Source organism: Phragmites australis, chromosome 9, assembly GCF_958298935.1.
Source record: "Phragmites australis chromosome 9, lpPhrAust1.1, whole genome shotgun sequence".
NCBI classification, from domain to species: Eukaryota; Viridiplantae; Streptophyta; class Magnoliopsida; order Poales; family Poaceae; genus Phragmites; species Phragmites australis.
The window spans coordinates 12,470,237-12,490,590 of NC_084929.1; the positions used below are offsets into that span (position 1 = coordinate 12,470,237).

At 39.5% G+C, this 20,354-nt stretch overlaps 1 protein-coding gene across 1 annotated transcript in view; it reads right to left on the bottom strand.

Moving 5' to 3' along the window:
- Positions 1-1,436: 1,436 nt before the first annotated feature.
- Positions 1,437-20,354, bottom strand: part of LOC133929732 (probable metal-nicotianamine transporter YSL3) — a 62,633-nt gene continuing 43,715 nt past the window's right edge. The window contains exon 6 of the mRNA XM_062376519.1: positions 1,437-2,617. Coding sequence (XP_062232503.1) covers positions 1,487-2,617 — 1,131 coding nt within the window. The 3' untranslated portion in view covers positions 1,437-1,486. The remainder of the gene's footprint in view (positions 2,618-20,354) is intronic.

Below are 20,354 nucleotides of genomic sequence, written 5' to 3' on the forward strand. Positions count from 1 at the left end.
TTCACTCAAAATTAGTTGTTTAACCTTAATTCTGAATGGTCTAAAACGCTTGTTTCGTTAGACATCAATCCAGCTCATGTGAAATATTATTGCAATATTTTCCAATGGGTTCCATGCTTGAATATGGTTGTACTTTTGTACAGCAGTTGTTGTATATATGTAGAATTTGTTAGGGCAGTAGATAGAATATTTAAAACATAGATAAGTGTTCTGAAACATTTGTACATGCAGCCACTACTGCAAAAAGGGTGATCACTGCCAGTTTCAAAACCACATCAGTGCCGGTTTTGGTACCGACAGTGTTTTCTTGGCACTGAAAGTGAATATCTATCACTGCCGATTTTAGAACCGGTAGTGATAGGTGTTCTGGGAGCTAAAAAAATTGATCGAGTCGGCTCGAAATCGAGCCAGCTCGGATCCCACACTCGTGGCTGCTCCCACCGGGCATCGCTCCCGCTGCTCCCGTCGGGCATCGCTCCCGCTGCTGCCAGGATCCTACACAATAATATAATGCGGCGGCCCAAAGGCCGCCACTACAGCACATGCTTGGCCGCCGTCGCCACTGTGGATCCCACCATGCTACGCCACTGTGGATCCCGCCACGCTGCACCCCTATGGATCCCACCACTGTAATGGATCCTGCCGCCGCCCGTGCTAGAGGTGAGCAAGATCGACTATGACTCCTGCTTTGGCTCCAACCCCCTCGACACATTCAACACCGATGGCGACGTGGTCCTACTCCCCGCCGCTGGCGTCACCCGCTACTTGCGGCGTGCCCACCGATGGCGTAGACGGGTGCCAGGGCCCATGTGGCTGGCAGCTAGGCAGTTCCTTCGGCAAGCTTGACGGCTGACGAGAAGAGGAAGTGGAGTCATAATGAGATGAGGGAGAAGATCTTGGCGGCCGAAGAGAACAAGTAAGCGGTTGGCGCTGGATCCATCGGGTGGGTGGTCGGAGAGAAGAGGGGGAGATGGGGGAGGGACTGTGAGCACACGTGTGAGGATAAGGCAGCCATACTGAGCGTGTGAGTATAAGGACCGAGCCGAGCGGACGGACGTGAGAGGTGCGAGCCAAAATGCTATTCCATTAGAATTTCGGGTCCGGGCTAGACTTCAGTGCCGATTTGTATTAAAAACCGGTACTGATATTATCAGTATCCGTTTTGATTATAAACTGTCACTGATAGTCCATATCAGCGTCGGTTCTTAGCAATTTTATCATGGTTCGAGCGCGGGAGGGTAAGAACCGGTAATGATACACTTTCATTGCCGGTTTTTGCATAACCGACAGTGAGCTGTGATACGCACAACTCCTTGTGTGGCAATAAATGACGATATTGTATATGTTTCCCATGCATCTAGGCAAAAAAAATTCAGTATATAAATATCATTTTACATCGAACATGAAGCTACGCCGCACATTATATATATGCGTCATTTACAATAAATTCTAAATGATTCTACAGATTGATCCCCGATTATATTTCTCATGTCTTTGCATGTGTGCCCAAAGTATTTAGGAATGAATCCACAACCTTCACCTGTTCTCCACTCTGAAGGAACTTCATGCAGATCGGTGGATGCACATTGAAGATGCTGAGTATTGCTGTTGGTAAATACCAGATTCCATCTCCACATATTAGGCCTGCTGCAACTGCCGACGACAATAATTCTGCACTTTGTCTATTAACTTTAGTCCAAATGATCAACAGTACACTACCTAGGCTCATACTTATGGTGAAGCTAGCTCCAGTGAAGAATGGTAATGCTATTGCCGTCATACAAGGGATGTAACTTTGCAGTTTCCAATCTTTTCTCTGGGACACCAATCTAAGTGTTTCGATTGCTAATGTTATGAAGCAGGTAACCAAACAAAAGGTGATACAATGATCTGGAAGCTCCTTCACTCCTCCCATACCAATTAGCCCAATGGCACGATACAGTCCTGCGGAGGGGCATGGGTACTCTGAATCCTTTGATCCAATGGGAGCAGTGTTTTTGGCATTTGCTTGGAAAGCAAGAAAGATGCATGGGTTAATAATAGAACCAATAATTACACCGTAGATCTGACCAGCGACTACAGCTCTTGGGGAAGTCAGTGTCATATAACCTGCCTTGAGGTCTTCCATGGCCTGTGACGAAACATGAAGAGCTGCATTGATTATCCCGCATGCTGCAAGGCTAGCAACAATCGCTCCAGGCTCGCCAATGCATGCTGCTATGATAAAGATCATGAACTTGCCATAAGTTGGTGCAACTGACCAATCTGTGAGTCCGGTTCCATAGGTGTTGCAGAAGGTAAAAACCGGAAGAATGATGTACAATATGGCTACATGATAGAATTTAATCTGATTGAAGATCCAAGGGATAACAACTGTACAGATTGTTGCGCATGCAACATATCCGGCCACTGGTCCAAAAATAGGGATATGATTACCAAGAAATACCTCAAGCCTTTTACGGTCATCATAGTTAAGGCTGGGGTGTTTCTTGATATATTTAGTTAGCCCTGAATCATTTTCATGCTTTTTCTTGTAGAAGTCGATTGAGCTTGTAGTAAGGAGTGTAAAAAAGTTGAAAATTCCCTCGGTGATGATCATTGTTACGCCAATGAACACCTGGAATATAACATAGAAGAGTGAGTGTTTCTTTTTCATGAAAAGCTTACCAAATGGATCATCACATTCAAATAATTGGATACGACGACCACTATGAGTGTGTGTGTAACTCCATTTATGTGGTGAAGCTTCTAGCACCTACACATGTACATGGACCGCTTTGTTGTCGGGTGGCGGGTGGGATATGTAAGGTATAAAAGTATATTATTGAACAAATGCAACCATAATAGGTGACAAATATATATATGAACCCCCATACAAACAAAACAGTCGTGATTACGTTCCTGTGGCTTGTTAAACCGCGTATAGAAATCGTCGTGCCTTCGTGTCCTCTTGTGCTTCTTCTGTTCGTCATGTTCCATAACCAAGAGTGTCGTTGGTTCCCACAGAAGGATCCACTAGATTTGTTACACACACGGAAGGTGACTAGCAGCGAGATGGTCAAGAGAGCTGCTATGCAGCCTACCTGAGTTCAAGTCCTAGGATTGGCTCCAGAGTCCATCAATTTTGTGAGTCCACACACATGTGCGCACATCGGTAGTCGAGTGAGTGTCAGTACTATATATTAACATCAATAGACGATGGTCTATTACCGCCGATTAGTTTAAAAAACATCAAACACATTTATCACTGTCTATTTTAAAAATTCAACAGTGATAATTGAATTATTACTATCAGTTCTTATTAGAGCCAACCATAATAATAGAGGCAGTATTATTACATATCGGTTCTATAGAAATCCATCACTGATAATGAATTGTCACTATTGGTTGTAAGTTTACAGCTCTTCTTTGGAATTTAATTACTTTTTTCATATGGAGTTAAACAGAGAAAAAATTATATGAACATTATACCTCTCGATGAAATCTACAACTTTGTAGTTGACAACTTTTTTATTTGAAGTCACTTAAGTGCCAAGTTTATTTTATAACTAATTTGGAATTCATAACTTATTGAGCTAGACTCCTTTCATGGTGCTTCACTTATAGGAATACCTAGAACTCCTGAAGTAATAAAAAAAAGATAAAACTAGTAAGAACATGGTAAAATAATAATATATGTGATGTGTAAGCACCAAAAATTATCCACATGTTGTATACATGAAGTGCACTCATCGAAGCTCTTATCTAACTTCCACGTGTGCCAACTTAGTTTCAAGTTATATGAAATGATGTGAAAATATAGGTTCATGATGCAATTGTTGGATTAGAAAATATTGGTTCACGATGATACAAAATATTGGTTCATGATGAACCTATATTTCATGATAAAAATTACTTCATGTTTCATACAAATTGTTTTATTTTAACACTAATTTTTATACATGCAAAGGGTAGATGGACTGATGTTTGTATGCACGTTGCAAATCATGCATGTGACAACTTTATTGATGTACTGCAACAAAATAGGTCTTATATGTCGCCTCATCACTGCTGGTTCCTTACGAGCCGGCAGTGATGGAGTATCACTGTCGGTTCGTATCAAGTACCGGCACTAAAGGTGCATTCGAAAACAACCGGCGGTGAAACTTGACTATTACTATTGGATTTAGTCACGAACCGGTAGTGATACTATAATTGTAGGTCCTTCTTATGACCCGACAGTGATAGGTTGACTATCATTGCCGGCTCTAGCTAGAACCGGTAGTGGTAGTTTGTCAAGTATCACTATTGGTCGATGATACTAACCGGAAGTGATAATTGGTATCACTATCAGTCCGTGTTACAAACCGGCAGTGATGGATGGTAGTTTATCTTTAAAAACTTATAATTTTTTCATATGAAATTGGATAGGGACAAACTCTATACTAAAATTATAGCACTCGACGAGAACTACAACTTTGTAATTGAAAACTCAAATCAAAATGGTATAGATAATATAAGTTCGCGATCTCTGAGACGGTGGACACACTCTGTCTCAGCAAAGCCTAGTTTCGGAAGATTGAAACGTTTCATTGAAACTCGTTTTTGAATTTTTCATTTGAAGTCATTTAAATGTCCAAATAATCATTTAAAGTTTCAAATAGTAGAGACCAAAAAGATTGCATATGCTACTGTTATCACAAGCACTTATGTGGTGAGATGGTAAGGACATATCGCTCAAGCTGAGTGATCCTAGGTTTGAATGCCACAAACCGCACACATGTGTATTTTGCGTGAAAAATCTTCACTGTGATGACCAAAAAAATCTTCAAATGGGTGCCTAGTCAGGCGAAAAAAAAATCGCTTTTTTATCCAAAAAATTTTGATTCGGACATAGACTGTCACTACCGGCTAAAAGCTTCAGCCGGCAATGATGACCTACTATCATTGCCGGCTGAAGCCTTCAGCTGATAGTGATAACACCTTCACTACTAGTCCTCAAGCTGATAGTGATAGTCAGGACTATCAGTGCATGTTGCCCACTGCCGACTCCAAAACTAGCAGTGAAGACCATTTTTATAGCCGGCAGTGAAGGCACTTTTTAGTAGCGATGGCACATCTTCATTTATAAGTATTAATGAGGATGATATGCTCGAGAAGGAACTAAGATTTATCCATTGATTGTAAGAATATTTTTTTTTTCAATTGAGTGTTGATCCAAGCATACTTGATTGCACTAATGAACCAAGCACAATGAGGTGCATATTACAGGAAGGTAGTAACATCGTCGACGGAGTCAACAATATCCTTGATGATGACATCGATTATGGTTTTGATGAGGATAGGTTGTACGATTCCAGTTTGGATCAAATGTTACACGAAACAAAGGGAATTATAGTGAGAGAGCAGTTAAATATTTTTTCCTAAGTTGAAAGGAGAAATATACAAAGTTGTATTCCGTGTGTTTTTAACTTTTGAAACTGAAGGCAAACAATGATTGATCCACAGGATTTTTATGGCGTCATTAGGTCTCTTAGTGGTGGTGTGGGACTATCAAAAATGGTTTAAGAATAAAAATATCTATGATTATGTCTAGAATAATTGATGATTTATGTGAGTAACTATTTGTGATAAGTCTATCACAGAACCATCTACAATAATGACAATATCACATAATTTACGTAAAAACTATCTGTGATACTCATTGTCACAGATGGTTTGGGTACCATAGCTCAGCTGGACAAGGATTATCGCAGATGGTTCATGGGCAAAAATTGACATTGTACATTACCCCACAAACGGTTCCTAAAACTTCTGTATTTTCTAGGGCCGTCCTTGACAATTTGTAGAACATGTGCTAAATTTTAATTGTGGCCCTAAAAGAAAATTATTCAAATAAATTTAATTTTATTTTATAAAATAAACCATAGTACGTACATTTTTTCTATACAATGCTAAGGATTGCATCTTGCTAAACACTATTGAAAAACGGCAAACAATCAAGATACGGCAGCTGTGGCTCTCCAAGTCCCCTATGCAACAAAAAGGCTTGTTTCAACATCCAAGGCACAGACTAGGGTCCAATTCATTAAGGGAACAAGAGAAGAATGTAAGACGGTCAAGAACCAATGACCCACAAAGTGAGTTTCTTTGTAATACTCTATTCACATGAAATAATAAAAATATATATAAATAGAGTATTACAAAGAAACTAATTTTTTCACCATATAGCTTAGGGTAGAAATAATTTTAGAAATTAGTCAATCACATAAGATTAATATTAGTGAACTGTTCCAGATTTTTAAAAATTTATTTGAGGCTTAACAATTACAATTGTTAAAAGATATAAAAGTAATTTTTTTAGAGAATTTTAGTTTAATTTTTACACATGCTTTTTAGTCGAATCTAATTAAAATGGGTTATACATGAATTATAAAACACGTTCAAAAAGTTTTAAGGATCGGAACAGTGATTTCAACAAAACACTGTTGAATCAAAACAGTGATTTCAACAAAACACTGTTGAATCGGGCGTAACCGCCCTATCAGAGAGCTATTAGCCCCTACAATACACAGGCAGTAAGAGAGATGGCTGTATATGTCTAGTTTTGTAATTTTTTGCTATCAAAAATTTATTTATTTAAATATTAATGTAAGAAAATATAAAAGTAAAAAAACTCGGTAGGAGCTCTAGGGAGGCCCAGTCGAGTTGGCATATGGGCGTGCTTAGGCCCAGCAGGTGGCCAGACGCGAGGCGTGCAGCTGAGCAGGCCCAGGCAGCGACGCTGCGGGGGCAGGTAGCCCAAGGAAACACGGGAGCCTGGCACACGCGGTTTAGGCCAATCCGAGTAGGGCGTGTAAAGGCTCCGGCGGCCGACGGCTGGATGCCTAGTGTCGAGTTTGTGTTGGACACGGTTGGTTAAACGAAAATAAAAGGATCGGTGTACTGTAAGAACAAACCCGGCAGAGAGAGATAGAATGGGTTTTTTTTTTCTTTTTAGCAAAAAGGGAGAACCATCTAGGGTTTAGAATTTTGTAGAGACTCCTGTAGGGATGGTGTGGAAATGCATCTTGTGAACTCATCCATAAAATGAAGATTAAATTTTAAAAGTTGATGAGTTGGTAATTTCGTTTTTTCTCTTTTTTTGTTTTGTTTGTTCTCTTTTGGTGGATCATTGGATCAATGTAATTTATTTTACTTTGATGCATTCAAAATCATCCTAGAGCATCTAAATAAGATTCGAAAAATCTTGGTTTGTTAAGTTTTTTTAATTTTGCATAATCATGAAATTAGGAATTAATCTATTATTGTCGCCATCTATCACAATCTTCTTGCAAAGGCCATAACTCTTGATCCATAAATCTGATTGACTTAATTTTTGTTGGAATAGTTTTGTAATATTGTCTAGTTTCTACTATTAAAATTTGATGGCAATTGGATCTATGTATACATCGTTTTTAGTGACATGATAGTAGTCTGTCACGAACTGAATACCAAATTAAATTGAGTTTTTTATTAGGATGAATTAAAATTTGAATTTGGCTTCTGCAATCAGCATCACATCATCTTTTTTTGCCAACATGGCAGTCCACTCAGTGTTACATCAAATCCATCCTTTTTTCATACAAAAATATTTTGGGAGAACTTAAGAATAGTTAAAAAATTTCTAATAACCTAAATGGAGTTTTCCCTTAGTAAAGAATTATGTTAAACTTCATATAAATCGTGTAAAATTCCTGTTGGCCATTTTCAACTCATAATAATTTTTATTAATTATAAATTAATTTTTAGTAGCCCATATTAGTTCTTAGTAAATTAAAATAGCCCCTAATAAATCCCAAGAACTCTAGGGAAATAACAACTCCGGAAATTTCTGAAAAAATCTATAATTCCCTAATATCATCCTATATTTCTCATTTTTGCATTAACTAATATTTTGTGAACCCATTTTCAACCATTGTAAGTTTCATTTGATCTTTTCCTCCACCTTAAATTCAATAAAAATCCTAACTCAACTAATAAAGATATTTTATGCTTATTGGGTTCTTTCAGCTCTTAGTGTTTATTTTCCTTATCTTTATTCACATTTAGAGACTGACATTCTGGAGGAGGAGCTCAAAGGATTTCAGGACCAGGAGTTTGAAGAACACACTGAGCACCAAGAAGGCATGTTGTCCTTGAGCATGTTGCTCACATTATTGCAAATGTTTTGTTTACAAAATTACATGCTAATAACCTGCTAGGAAACCTAAAGTTAGGCTATATCTTTGATTTTTTTTTCCTTGTCACCTTGATTTCATGGGAAATGTGGGAAGGGTAGATTTTGCTTAGCCTTGCTTTGGTGAATTTTGGTAATTTTAATTGTCCAATGAAATGTGATAATGACACTATGCATTTGAGATTAAATTGTGCAGGCCAAATAATTAGCATTAGTTCCAACATTGTGTAGACTAGGTGGTGCTATGGAGGACATAATGGTGTATTTCTTTGGATTCGTACGGCGCAAAAGGAGCCTTCCAGAGATGAGGTGTAATTCACACGGTGGTGAAACCTTAGTGGATAGACACATGTTGGGAGAGGCTTTGTAAAGGCCTTGTAGTGATTCCTAGCCGCACAACTCAGAATTATGGTAGTGTTTAACTCACACGGGCAAAATGAGAAATCATGACTAGTGGGTAAAGTGTACAACCTTAGCATAGTGTAAAACTAATAAATTATCCATCATCACAGTCACTAGCGGCGAGGAATGTCACACATGATTAGAATTGATGTAACAGTTTATGTTGGGTCACCCATGGTTGTGGGAACCGTGGTTGTGGTGGTTAGTAAGTTTGGTTAAGTCAAGAGGGGATATTCTTGAGGTTGTATATTTAATTTATTCATTAAATTTTGTTTACTTGCTGTTAAATTATTATTCTTAAATAAATGTTGCTTTTGTGCAAATAAGCCCCTGTTGACCTTCTCCCTTATATGTAAGCTTTATTTTCATTTTATTTACAACAACTTGCAGAGAACGATCTGTACTCACACTCCCTATAAAAAAATGATGCTCAATCAGGGAACAATATGAAGATTATCCAGAGGTTGTCATACTTTGGATGGTTCTTTCCATCGATGGCCTATGGAATCACTAGGAATGAATGAAGACTACGCTACTTGTAGTTTTATTTGCATTTTGACCCTCGAAGGTCCCCCTTTCGTAATAATGAATTTATGTTAAGATTTATGATATTGTTTTGTTATCATTAATGAAGTGTCATTTTGATGGCCTCCCTGCTTGGAAGGAGGGTCAGGGCCAGTTAGATGGTGACTCAAAACCTAGATCTCATTGAAGGACCTTAGGAATGATTGCTCATTATCTCCGAACACCAAGTTCATCCAACCCAAAGTTGGTGGTCACCGTAGTTGCTACTCTCCAGGACACCCTAGGATAGAACAATGCCTTCTACATTGCCTTCAATACTCGCAACAATAATTGCTTACTCTCTGTCCGGGATGCTGAGTATCTGCATCATCATATGTACACTATTGATGAAGATAGTATGTAGTTCATCATTGTCAGCCACATCAGGCTTTAGAATGGGGTAGACGATATTGAGCATAATTTAATCATCAGGAGGGTTGTTAGTTATCAACCGACAATGATAGATTTTCACCGACACCTTGTTTCCCGCACTATGTGTTTTCAGACTAAGATTGCTAGTTCTAATTGTGAATTTGCAGTGATAGTAGATGATTATGTTTTGGGCCAATGATGATGAGGCAAAGGGTGGGGTAGCATGATGTGGCTATTCTTGCACCAATATTATCACTGTGAATCTTCCTTTTGTAATCATAAGATGATATATTCATTGAGATCAAAAAAAGAAGGTACACAATGGTGATACAGAGGTTATTTTGCTTGTGCAACTTATGAGTCTACATATACATGATAGCTATGGTGTTTTGTGCCCTAATCTGAGGCCCTAGGAGAATTTAAGTTGAATTTAGAATCCCAAGTGATAGATGCTTGTATCTTTTTGGGTATTTAAGTTGAATTTATAGTTTTTTGGAATTTAAGATGAAACCATATCTGAATGATGAATTGCATGGCAACCATATGTGAGAAGTGATGATTACCTATATTGAACCATATGTGGTATGTGATGATGAACTACATGTGAACCATGTGTGTTGTTTTTTTGTGGGTTTGCAGTTATCAATGCCGGTTTGAGCTATGAACAAACAGTAATATCACTATCTCCACAACCGATTGAGTCATGAACTGGCAGACAATGGTGATATACTATTGGTTCTTGGCTCAAACCGGCAGGGATAATGCAGACATAACTGCCAGTTCGTGACTCAAACAGGTACAATTATTAGGCTATCACTACTAGTTCATAGCTCAAACCGGCAATGGTAGCCTATTATAACTGTTCGTTTAGGAACCGACAGTTATAATCCCAAACTATCACTACCTATTACGCTGTCGGTTCAAAAACCGACAGTGATGGCGGTTTCTATAGTAGTGTCTCACGATTGGAAGCGAGCTCTTTTCGTTTGACAATCACACAACAAACTTGGGCAATGACCTCGACATATTATATGGTATGCCTTGGTCTTGCAGCTTGGGTCCCATTATGTCACACCTAGTTCTAACGGTCAAAACCAGATGTGGCTTATGTCTGTCCAGGATGTTCAACACACATAAGGACGTCACATGTGAAGTAAAAAAAAGTAATATTTTTATTGAATAAACGTTAACTCTTATAGCAATTAACATGTAGATATCTGTAGCGAAACAGAAGCACTGGTGCTGAATAACACATCAGGCAACCAACCGAGATACACACGCCTAGAATGTCACAACCTCATCTTGATAATCTTCAACATCTTCACTCACCGATTAACCACACATGTCGCATGGCATATGGAAAATAGCAAGTGTGAGCACATGACACGCTCAACAAGTGTACAAGAGAATAATGATATACATGCTTATAACAAGAATAGGCTGACACATGGGATATTTATGTAAATGCAGGTAAAGAAACAATAATGTAGTTTAAAAGCATTAAACTGTTATTAAGTGAGTGTAACCCAAACAACCCAACAACTATCATACAAGACTCCCCATCTTGCAAACCATAACCATCTAGTACTCTTTGTATTATAACCAAAACCATAACCAACTAGTCATGTGAGGATCGAAGTCTCCCATAATCACAGGCATAGCTAATATATCAGATTTTACACTCTGCAGAGGTTTTCCAACTTTTCCCATGAGACGTTATTTCATCACCTGCAAGCAAGTGACTATTGTCTCTATTCTGCCAGTGCTGATCAGGCACATATCACACTACCTAAGGTGTGCAGTCAGGAGATCACTGCAAGGCTGTTACAAAGTTTCTCCTAATATGTGTATGCCTGCTGAGATTTCACCACTAGGGTTTACAGAATTCCCTTCTAATCCATAAGCCCCCTCTTGCTCCAGATGGTTCACAGGATCCAGGATCACTTCCCCACACATCCACCACCACTGACCAAAAACACATCCACTCCTACTGTTTGGCACACACAAACTGGAATCCACTAATTATTAAGTTAGAATCCCCATAATGGCTTGTGGTTGGTACGTTACTTCTTGGGCTGTCGTTCCACGAACTGGTCCTTAATTAGGTCACTTGAGCAAACACTAAACCAACAACATAACCATCATCATCAACAACACTACTTTGCTCAAGGCCTCAGGTTCCATGTCGCTAAACCATTAACAAGTTAACCATCATTGTTGCATATGTTCATTAATCATGTTTATGACAATTCCCAGTATCCCAGAAGTATGGCTAACCAATCTACCCATAAAAGACACCTAACCATAAACCACCTAGGTTCCAAGGGATGATAACAGAAAGACTAGGGAAAACCCTAACATAGGTGACTACCCATCATATAGACAGACATTGCATGCAATTTGTAAAACAAAACATTTAAAATCATAGGTTCAAGATGATCAAGAAGTACACTTGCCTTTTACCCAATGCTGCTCAGTATTGACGAAATCTTGGTCTTGAAATCCCTCGAACAGATCCGAAACGTTGTCAACTAATCGTGGATTCTATCGACAAACAAAAGCAACATCGAATAAACACCAAATAAACTCCAAATTGCAACAATAAGAGAAACATAATGATGTACTGGGATCTATGATTGGGCTGGGCAAGAAAAACAAATTTGACTGGACTTCTTTCGAAGAAAGATGAAGAGATAGGAACTAGGGCTTCACATGAAATGATAAGAAAGACTAACTGAAGCATTAACATGTATGTCATGCAAATTAATATATTATTTTAATATCATAAGCCTATATTTGTGATACAATGACATGTAGATTTGGCTATGACCTATATGCCATTGTAGCAGCCATATATTTACTAATCAAAATATTTTCATGTTGTAGGGATCTAGATGTTAATGAGGGATAACTACTATAGAGATGTGAGATCTGATAAAGGTAAATGACCTATTTTGAATAAAATATAAAAGGTAGGGCCTTTTTTGTAAAAATAGAGGGATCTTGTTGTAAATATGAAAAGTTTAGGGACTAAACTGTTAAAAGTAAGGGATTTTTGGCAAATACAGAAAAAGTACAGGAGCTAAAGTGCAAAATTACCTAATTCCTAGAATTATCAGATTTATTTTTTATTGAAAAACCTTGAATTACTGTGTATGCGCTGATTGGGCTGACACATCAGCAAAGAGGTGACATGGCGGCTGAGGTGGCTTGCTGACGAGGCAAAGTTGCTGACTGCGATTATGGAGGTGACACGTGGTGGCTTGTGATTGGTTGCTGAAGAGGTAGGTTGTGTTCTAATATGGGTGCTTGGATTTGGATCGGACAGCCGAGAAGAGATGGGGCAGAGGCTGGGCGGCCGGAGGTAGGCGGAGGGAGCTCGGGGACAGTGTCGGTCTCGCTGGAGGATGACCAGAACCTTGTCGCTGGCCTTGGAGCACGACGGCGAGTGGCAGAATAGATGAAGAAGCTCATGGGGATCTCGATTGAGGCCTTATCGAGGGTGATGAGGCATCAGAAAGGTGTTGTCAACGATGGAGGCGGCAAAGCAACTCAGAACCACATTGGAGGGGCAGCTCTGATGACCGGGAAGCAATGGCGATGGCGGCTCGAGCTTCAGCGAAGGTAGGCGGTTCTGCTGGATGGCTCGAGTGAAGCTCCACGGCACTAGAACGGCGCGGCGGCGAGATTGACTGAAGGCGGTAACTATGGCAATGACGGTGATTGGATCTTGACGACTTGAGTTATCTCGGTGGGTTGGATCGATGGGAAAAGGGCCAAGGGGTGGTAGTGATTATATAGGCGGCCAAGGAGGGTCTTGAGGCACAGCAAGACTCTCGGGCGGCGATGGACTTCCACTCGGTCACGGTGGTGGGTTCGAGTTCGAGACGAAGAAGACGACGCGGGGCGGAGGCGGGAACTGGGCGGGTGTCTTTGGCTACGGTAGGTGGAGTGGTCTGGCCCGGAGGTGGGCTGGTAACTCGGGAGCAGGCCGGGCGGGCGGTACGCTGAGCCAGGCTGGGACGTGGGGTGCGGCCTACGAGGGAGGCAAAGGCAGGCCGGGCCAGCTGGGTGTTGGGCCGAATGGAGGGGCGGCTCGGGAGAGAGGATTAGGCTTTTCTTTAGAATTGGGAATTCCCACAAAAAGGAATAAAACAAATAATACCCAAATAAAACTTTAAATGAAACATAAGAATTCTAGAAAATCCCAACAAGCTTTTAAAAACATTTATAAGACAACAAAAATATTTTGAACTCATAAAAACATTTTGGTCTTTCGGAAAATAAATTATAACTCAAATGAAACCAAATAAAAACCAAATGAGCTCAAATAAAAATCCAATAGAATCTAGATAACTCCAAAAAAATAAAACCCTAATGTCTACTATTCAGCATGAATGCATTCAACCAATTGATAACCTTATTCAAATTTGAATTTGGTTTTAGAAAATAGGATTTTTCCTATTCTAAGTATTTAACCTATAATCTAATCTTGAAAAATTCGAGAAATTTGCAATCTGGGATCAGGGTGTGACACATTAAGTGAGATTTCTCATGATTGACCATGGTTTTCTTGGGGACTTCCAAATTACCAATACTACCGTTGATGCTACACATAAAACTTCATCGAATGTCCCAGTCCTACTTCCCACTGCTCCTGTAGCACGATGGGCTTCTATTGCACAGCTCCTAGCCACTAGGGTGGATCCACCTAGCTCCTCCTTATCCATGGATGGTGGTCCTCATCTTCTCACCATAATCTTTTACATTGTTCTCATTGCTACAAAAGTAGGCTTATATGTCGGCCCATCACTGCCGGTTCCTAATGGGCCAGCAATGATGTAGCATCAATGTAGGTTCATAAGCCTCGAAAGAAGAATCAGCCAACATGTCATATGAACCGGCAGTGATAAGTGTTATCACTATCGACCGATAGATTGAGCCGGTAGTGATGCCCTGCTCCCTCATCACTGTCAGCTTAATCTACCAACCGATAGTAATAACATAACATCACTACCAGATGGTTAAATGAGCCGGCAGTGATACCCCCTTCCCCACCTTCTCCAAGCTCGAGCTAATAGACACTTCGATCAGAACTTTCTCTCCCCCTCACAAACTTTTACATGGTAGCACCCACTTCATTCCTTCTCCCCCTTCGATTCCCCCACAACTCAAGCTTATTTTTTGATCAAGAAGAAGGTCTAGATGAGCTCTCTCTAGCTATCCAAACAAAATCCCTTCTTTCCTCTCCATTTTCTCATTTGCCTTTTCATTATTTTTTTTTTGGCAAGTGAACCCTAGATTTTCCCAAACAGCAAGCAAGCTTCTAGTAGGCTCTTGAGCTTAAGTAAGTTGAAATCCCCAAGTTTAATCCTATATTTAGCTTTTTAACTCAAAATGTTTCCTTAAAACCAAAGTTGATCTTATCCCTTGTTTTGATTTTTAATGAATTAGAAATTTTCTCCATGATATTTACGTATGCAGCAAGATCCAATTGTATTTTTGATATTTTATTTAATTAGCAAGCTCCAATATAGAAACTTTATGTATTAGCATATTTATTTTTCATGTTTCTTTATTGATTCATAGATAAGGGGTTGAATAATAAAGAAATTTTCTAGGGATGACACCAACAAATACTCATCGAAAGCGGATGCGAAAGCATGCAAAATGTGGCTCCTCAAACCGGGACAATTAATGATAGGAGATGATCACGTAATTTATTTGTTGATGATTGCAAAATCTTGTAGATGTTATGAATTTGGATTTACAATAATGATATAGTTGTAGATGGACAGAAGATGGATGTATGATGCGAGCTATGTGTGCACAGAGTATAAGAACGACGTGGATTGTTTCTTGGTACAAGCCACGGCGCACAAGTCAAATATATGATCTCAATACATATGTTGTTCATGCGTCAGTTGCGAGAACAAGAAGCAGTTTTTCACCACCCAACAGATACATTCACACTTGATGCCAAGGGGCTTTATGCCTAGCTATACTTGTTGGACCAAGCATGTTGAAGCTGAGATCGTATAGGAAGGGAAATATGTCGACCGAGAAGACGAAAACTTGTGCATCGATATGCCAGCTGATGAATACACCGATCCTGCCAGACATACGTTGGTCGATGATGATCTAGAGGAGATGTTGGCCGACACCGACTCAGACGCCGACGCTGATGTTCTAGAGCAGATGTTGCGTGATAGGGAGGGGATCTCACTAATGAAAGAGTTTCAAAAGTTCTAGCGTATGGTAGAGGACTCTAAAACACTGTTGTTCCAGGGTTATAAGAAGGAGCACACAAAGTTGCGTACCATGCTTTCACTACTACAATTGGAGGCAAGCAACAGGTGGTCTGGTACAAGCTTCACGAAGTTGTTATTATTCTTGCAAAAGTTTCTTCCAAATGGAAATGTGCTACCAGAAAACACGTACCAAGCCAAGAAGGTTGTGTGCCCATTGAGGTTGGAAGTACAGAAAATATATGCATGTCCAAACGATTGCATGTTGTATTGCGGAGAGCATGTAGACTTGGAAGCGTGTCTCGTCTATGGTGCATCACGATACAAGTGTGACTGTGATGATATCGATGGTGAAGAAAAGAATAAAAGATCACCCATCAAGGTGATATGGTATCTTCCTATAGTCCCCCATTTGGAACCTTTATTCGCGAACAAAAGGCATGCTGAACTGATATAGTGGCACACCGAGGAGCACAAGGATGATGGAATGCTGAGACACCCCACTGATTCTACGTAGTGGAGAAACATCGATAGAAAATACAAGGAGATCTTTGCAGAAGATGTGAGGAATATAAGATTTGGGTTGAGTACGGATGGGATAAATCCATTCGGCAACATGAGCAGTAGTCATAGCACTTGGCCTGTGACTCTATGTGTCTACAACCTTCCTCCTTGTTTGTGTATGAAGCGGAAGTATATTATGATGCCGGTGCTGATACCACGGCCGAGACAACCTAGCAATGATATCGATGTCTACCCGAAACCATTAATAGAGGATCTTGTAATACTGTGAAACAATGGTGTGCAAGTATGGGATGCATAGAAACGAGAGAACTTCACCTTATGTACAATATTGTTCATACCAATCAAGGATTTGCCAGCCCTTAGCAACCTATTGGGCCAGACTGTCAAAGGCTATTGTGCATGCGTGCATTGTTTGGATGGAACGGAGAGCTTGTGGCTAAAAAATAGATAAAAAATGGTGTACCTAGGTTATCATAAATTTCTTTGCATAGATCACCCGTACCGCAGCAACATGAGCGCTTTTGATGGAAATGTTGAGACTCGATCACCTCATAAGCATCACACTGGGAGACATGTATATGAGATGGTAAAGGGACTTAGGGTTATCCTTAGAAAGGGACACGGGAGTACACCAGTTCCGAAATCTAATCTTAGAGCTCCTATGTTTAAAAATAAATATGTTTCTATGACTTAGCTATTAGCCAGATTTGGTGGTTCAACATGCAATCGATGTCATACACATTGAGAAGAACGTGTGTGATAGCTTGATTGGTACGTTACTAGACATACTTGGAAAAACAAAGGATACACTCCAAGCACGGAAGGACCTGAAATGTTTGAAACTCAGACAGGATCTACATCTCGAAGATATGGAAGAATGTGACAAATATCTTGGTCCCGCTAGCTACAGTCTGAGAAAGGTGGAGAAAATTGCAATGTGCAAGTGCTTGCATGGAATCAAAGTTCCATCTGGTTACTCCGCCAATATAAAGAGACTAGTGAACATGAAATATTTGAAATTAACTGGCATGAAGTCTTATAATTGTCATGTGATGATGACACAGATGCTTCAAATTGCAATTAGAGGTATTCTGGTTTAAATCCAATCATAAAGCTGTGTTTGTTCTTCAACGTGATATCATAGAAGGCCATCGATCCGACCAAGCTAGATAAGTTGCAGGAAGGTGTGGTCAAGACTCTAACCTAACTTGAGGTGTTGTTCCCTCCATCATTTTTTTATATCATGGTGCATCTCATTGTTCACATTGTGAAAGAGATACGGATTTTTGGCCCCGTTTCGTTCACGCAAGCACATTTTGTAGTTTTGTAACAATCAGTTGTAGTGGACCCATATATCGAAGAACACCAGAAGATGCTGCACACCAGAAACCCAGGGAAGTCCAATGTTTGGTTCACGCTAGAGCACCATGATCATTTTGGTGCTTGGTAATGTAGACAGGTGATGTATAAGTAGATAAAGTGCGTTCAGTTGATTGTGTTGGCTCATAGACCATCAACTACAATCCTTACATTGCAAGGATATGACATAAATGGCTATACATTTTATACGAGAACTCAATATAATAAGAGCACCAAAAAAAATAGGGGTGTCTCTATAAATGCCTACGACTGCAATGGAAATAGGGAAACCTACTACGGATTTGTAGAGGAGATCTGGGAACTCATTGGACCAAAAATTCGTTGGATATAGAGAAGAACCATTCGTACTTGCGAATGATGTTATGCAAGTCTTCTATGTAAAGGACCCAGATCCGGCTAACAAGAAGGAGCGCCACATGGTTCTTCAAGGAAAAAGAAGGAATGTTGGAGTGGAGAATGTTGTTGACGAGGAAGATTACAATCAATTCGATGCGGTACCTCATTTTGGAGAAGACATTGAACTAGGTCCTATGAAAAACACCGACAAACCTCCCTATGTACGCCGTGGTTATAATGAAGGGTGAATCGTTAAGAAAAAGTAGCTAAATTGTATTAATTACTATGTATAAATTTGTTTTAGATGCAATTATACCTCATTTTTGTTATGGAAGCTTCAATTTGTAGTTCACGGTGGAAGATGTCTTTATTATTGAGCATATTGATTTTTTAGTTTTAATAATGAATTAGCAATAGCACAAGCTAGCACCATTGCTTTGTATTACTATTTTTTTATTTTTAATTAATTACCTATAGTTATGAGCACATTTATTTTCAATTTTTAATGATTTAAAATGTTTATCGATGAAATGAAGATATATAAGAAGCTCTAATTATATTTTTAATTAATTAGCAAGCCCTAATATAGAAAATTATGTATGAACATATTTATTTTAATTTTTTATTGAATTAGAAAATTGAACCAGGAAATTTAGTTATATCCAAACTTAATTTTGGTATATAGCAAGTTCAAATTTAAATAAATATGTATTAGGATTTTAGATCAACATAATGTTAATAAATATAGATTGTACAAACTCAATCGAAATCACTTGGGTAGCACAGCGGTTTGTTCGGTCTTACTTGGTGCGGGTTCTGGGTTCGAGTCTCTGTGCGCACGCAAAGCTAAAATATTTTTTTTGCACCCCACGATACCAACAGTGAAAGGGGTTTCACTCTCGGTGGATATAATGGGCGGGCAGTGAAACTACTTACACTGCCGGTGGATTATTGGGTCGGAAGTGAAAATAGTTTCACTGCTGGTAGTCCTAATGAGACCCATTTGTGAATACCATTTATAGGAATGTAGCTATATATGTATATCTAGACAATAAGTAGTGGTAAGAATTTTAAGTCATATCTTGAGCCGGCAGTGAAGCTACCATTTCATTGCCGGTGGTCATATTGAGCCAGCAGTGAAAGTCCTCCCATATAAAATAGCTCGACGCCCTACGTCTTTTGACACTTAGAAAAAAATTTCCCTTCCCTGTGCACTCCGTTGAAACGCCTCCCGACACCAAGGATCCCATGCCGCTGGAGGACCACAAGCCCGCACCGACAAGCTCGTGCTCGCTGTCCCATCCTCCTCGACGCTGCCTTCCTACTCCCTGGTGCCGTCGCCGTCCTCCTACCTAATGCCATTCCCGTCCTCCTTGATGCCCAGCCTGCACACCCTGCCGCTCACACCTTTGCTGTCTTGCAGGTACCGGTCATTATGAGCATTAATTGTGTGCTGCATTTGACCGATTTGCGGTAACTAGTCGATCATGAGAACCACATTAGCTTGGAATGTTGGATTAGAGGAGGAGAGGAGAGGGGGTTCCAGTGGTGATTGTTGGGATAACTGAATTATCTATCTTATTTTCAGGTTTGTTGGTGTGCTATGAAATGGTATAACATTGGTACATCGTTGACATATTCGAAGAGAGAAATAATGTGTGGGTATTGCTAGGTGGATAGAGAGATTGGTTTATTTAGTTGTAAAGAGAGTTCATGTGTTTAATAGAATCAGTCATATGGCAATATAAATCGATATTGCAATGTAATTACACATGCATATCACCAATGCAATATATTGGTTGATTTAGTCCAAAAGAGAGTTCAACATGTATGGATATAGCTAACTTAAAAGAATGTGTTTTTAATATAGACTCCTGGTTGTCTGTATTATTTCTTGTTTTTCTATGTGTGGAACATACGCACGACTTGTTAGTTTCATGTTCTTCAGTAGCAAATGGTTTTACCTTTGCTGACACTATTTGATTAGGCTGTGGATAGGGTGCAGTTTTTTCAAGGTTGTTTTATAATTAGAATTTCTGGCCCATGAATTCTGTATGCATGGTCTTTGGTGTTAGTGTGGTTTGTAGTATATCATTTTTGGATATTCTCTGAAATTTAGGATTGCTATGACATGGTATGTTGTTCATTGTAGTTGGCAAAGTGGAGTGTTCTGCTGTTGGGAGGAATGCCACACATAAGTTAATGGATTCAAACGAGCATGTTACAAAGGATACAAGTCCAAACATGAAGCTATTGTGGCATACAACAGTGAAGTCATCGAAGCCGGACTAAAATTGGCTAACTTAGAAAATAAGAAGAAATGTGATTTC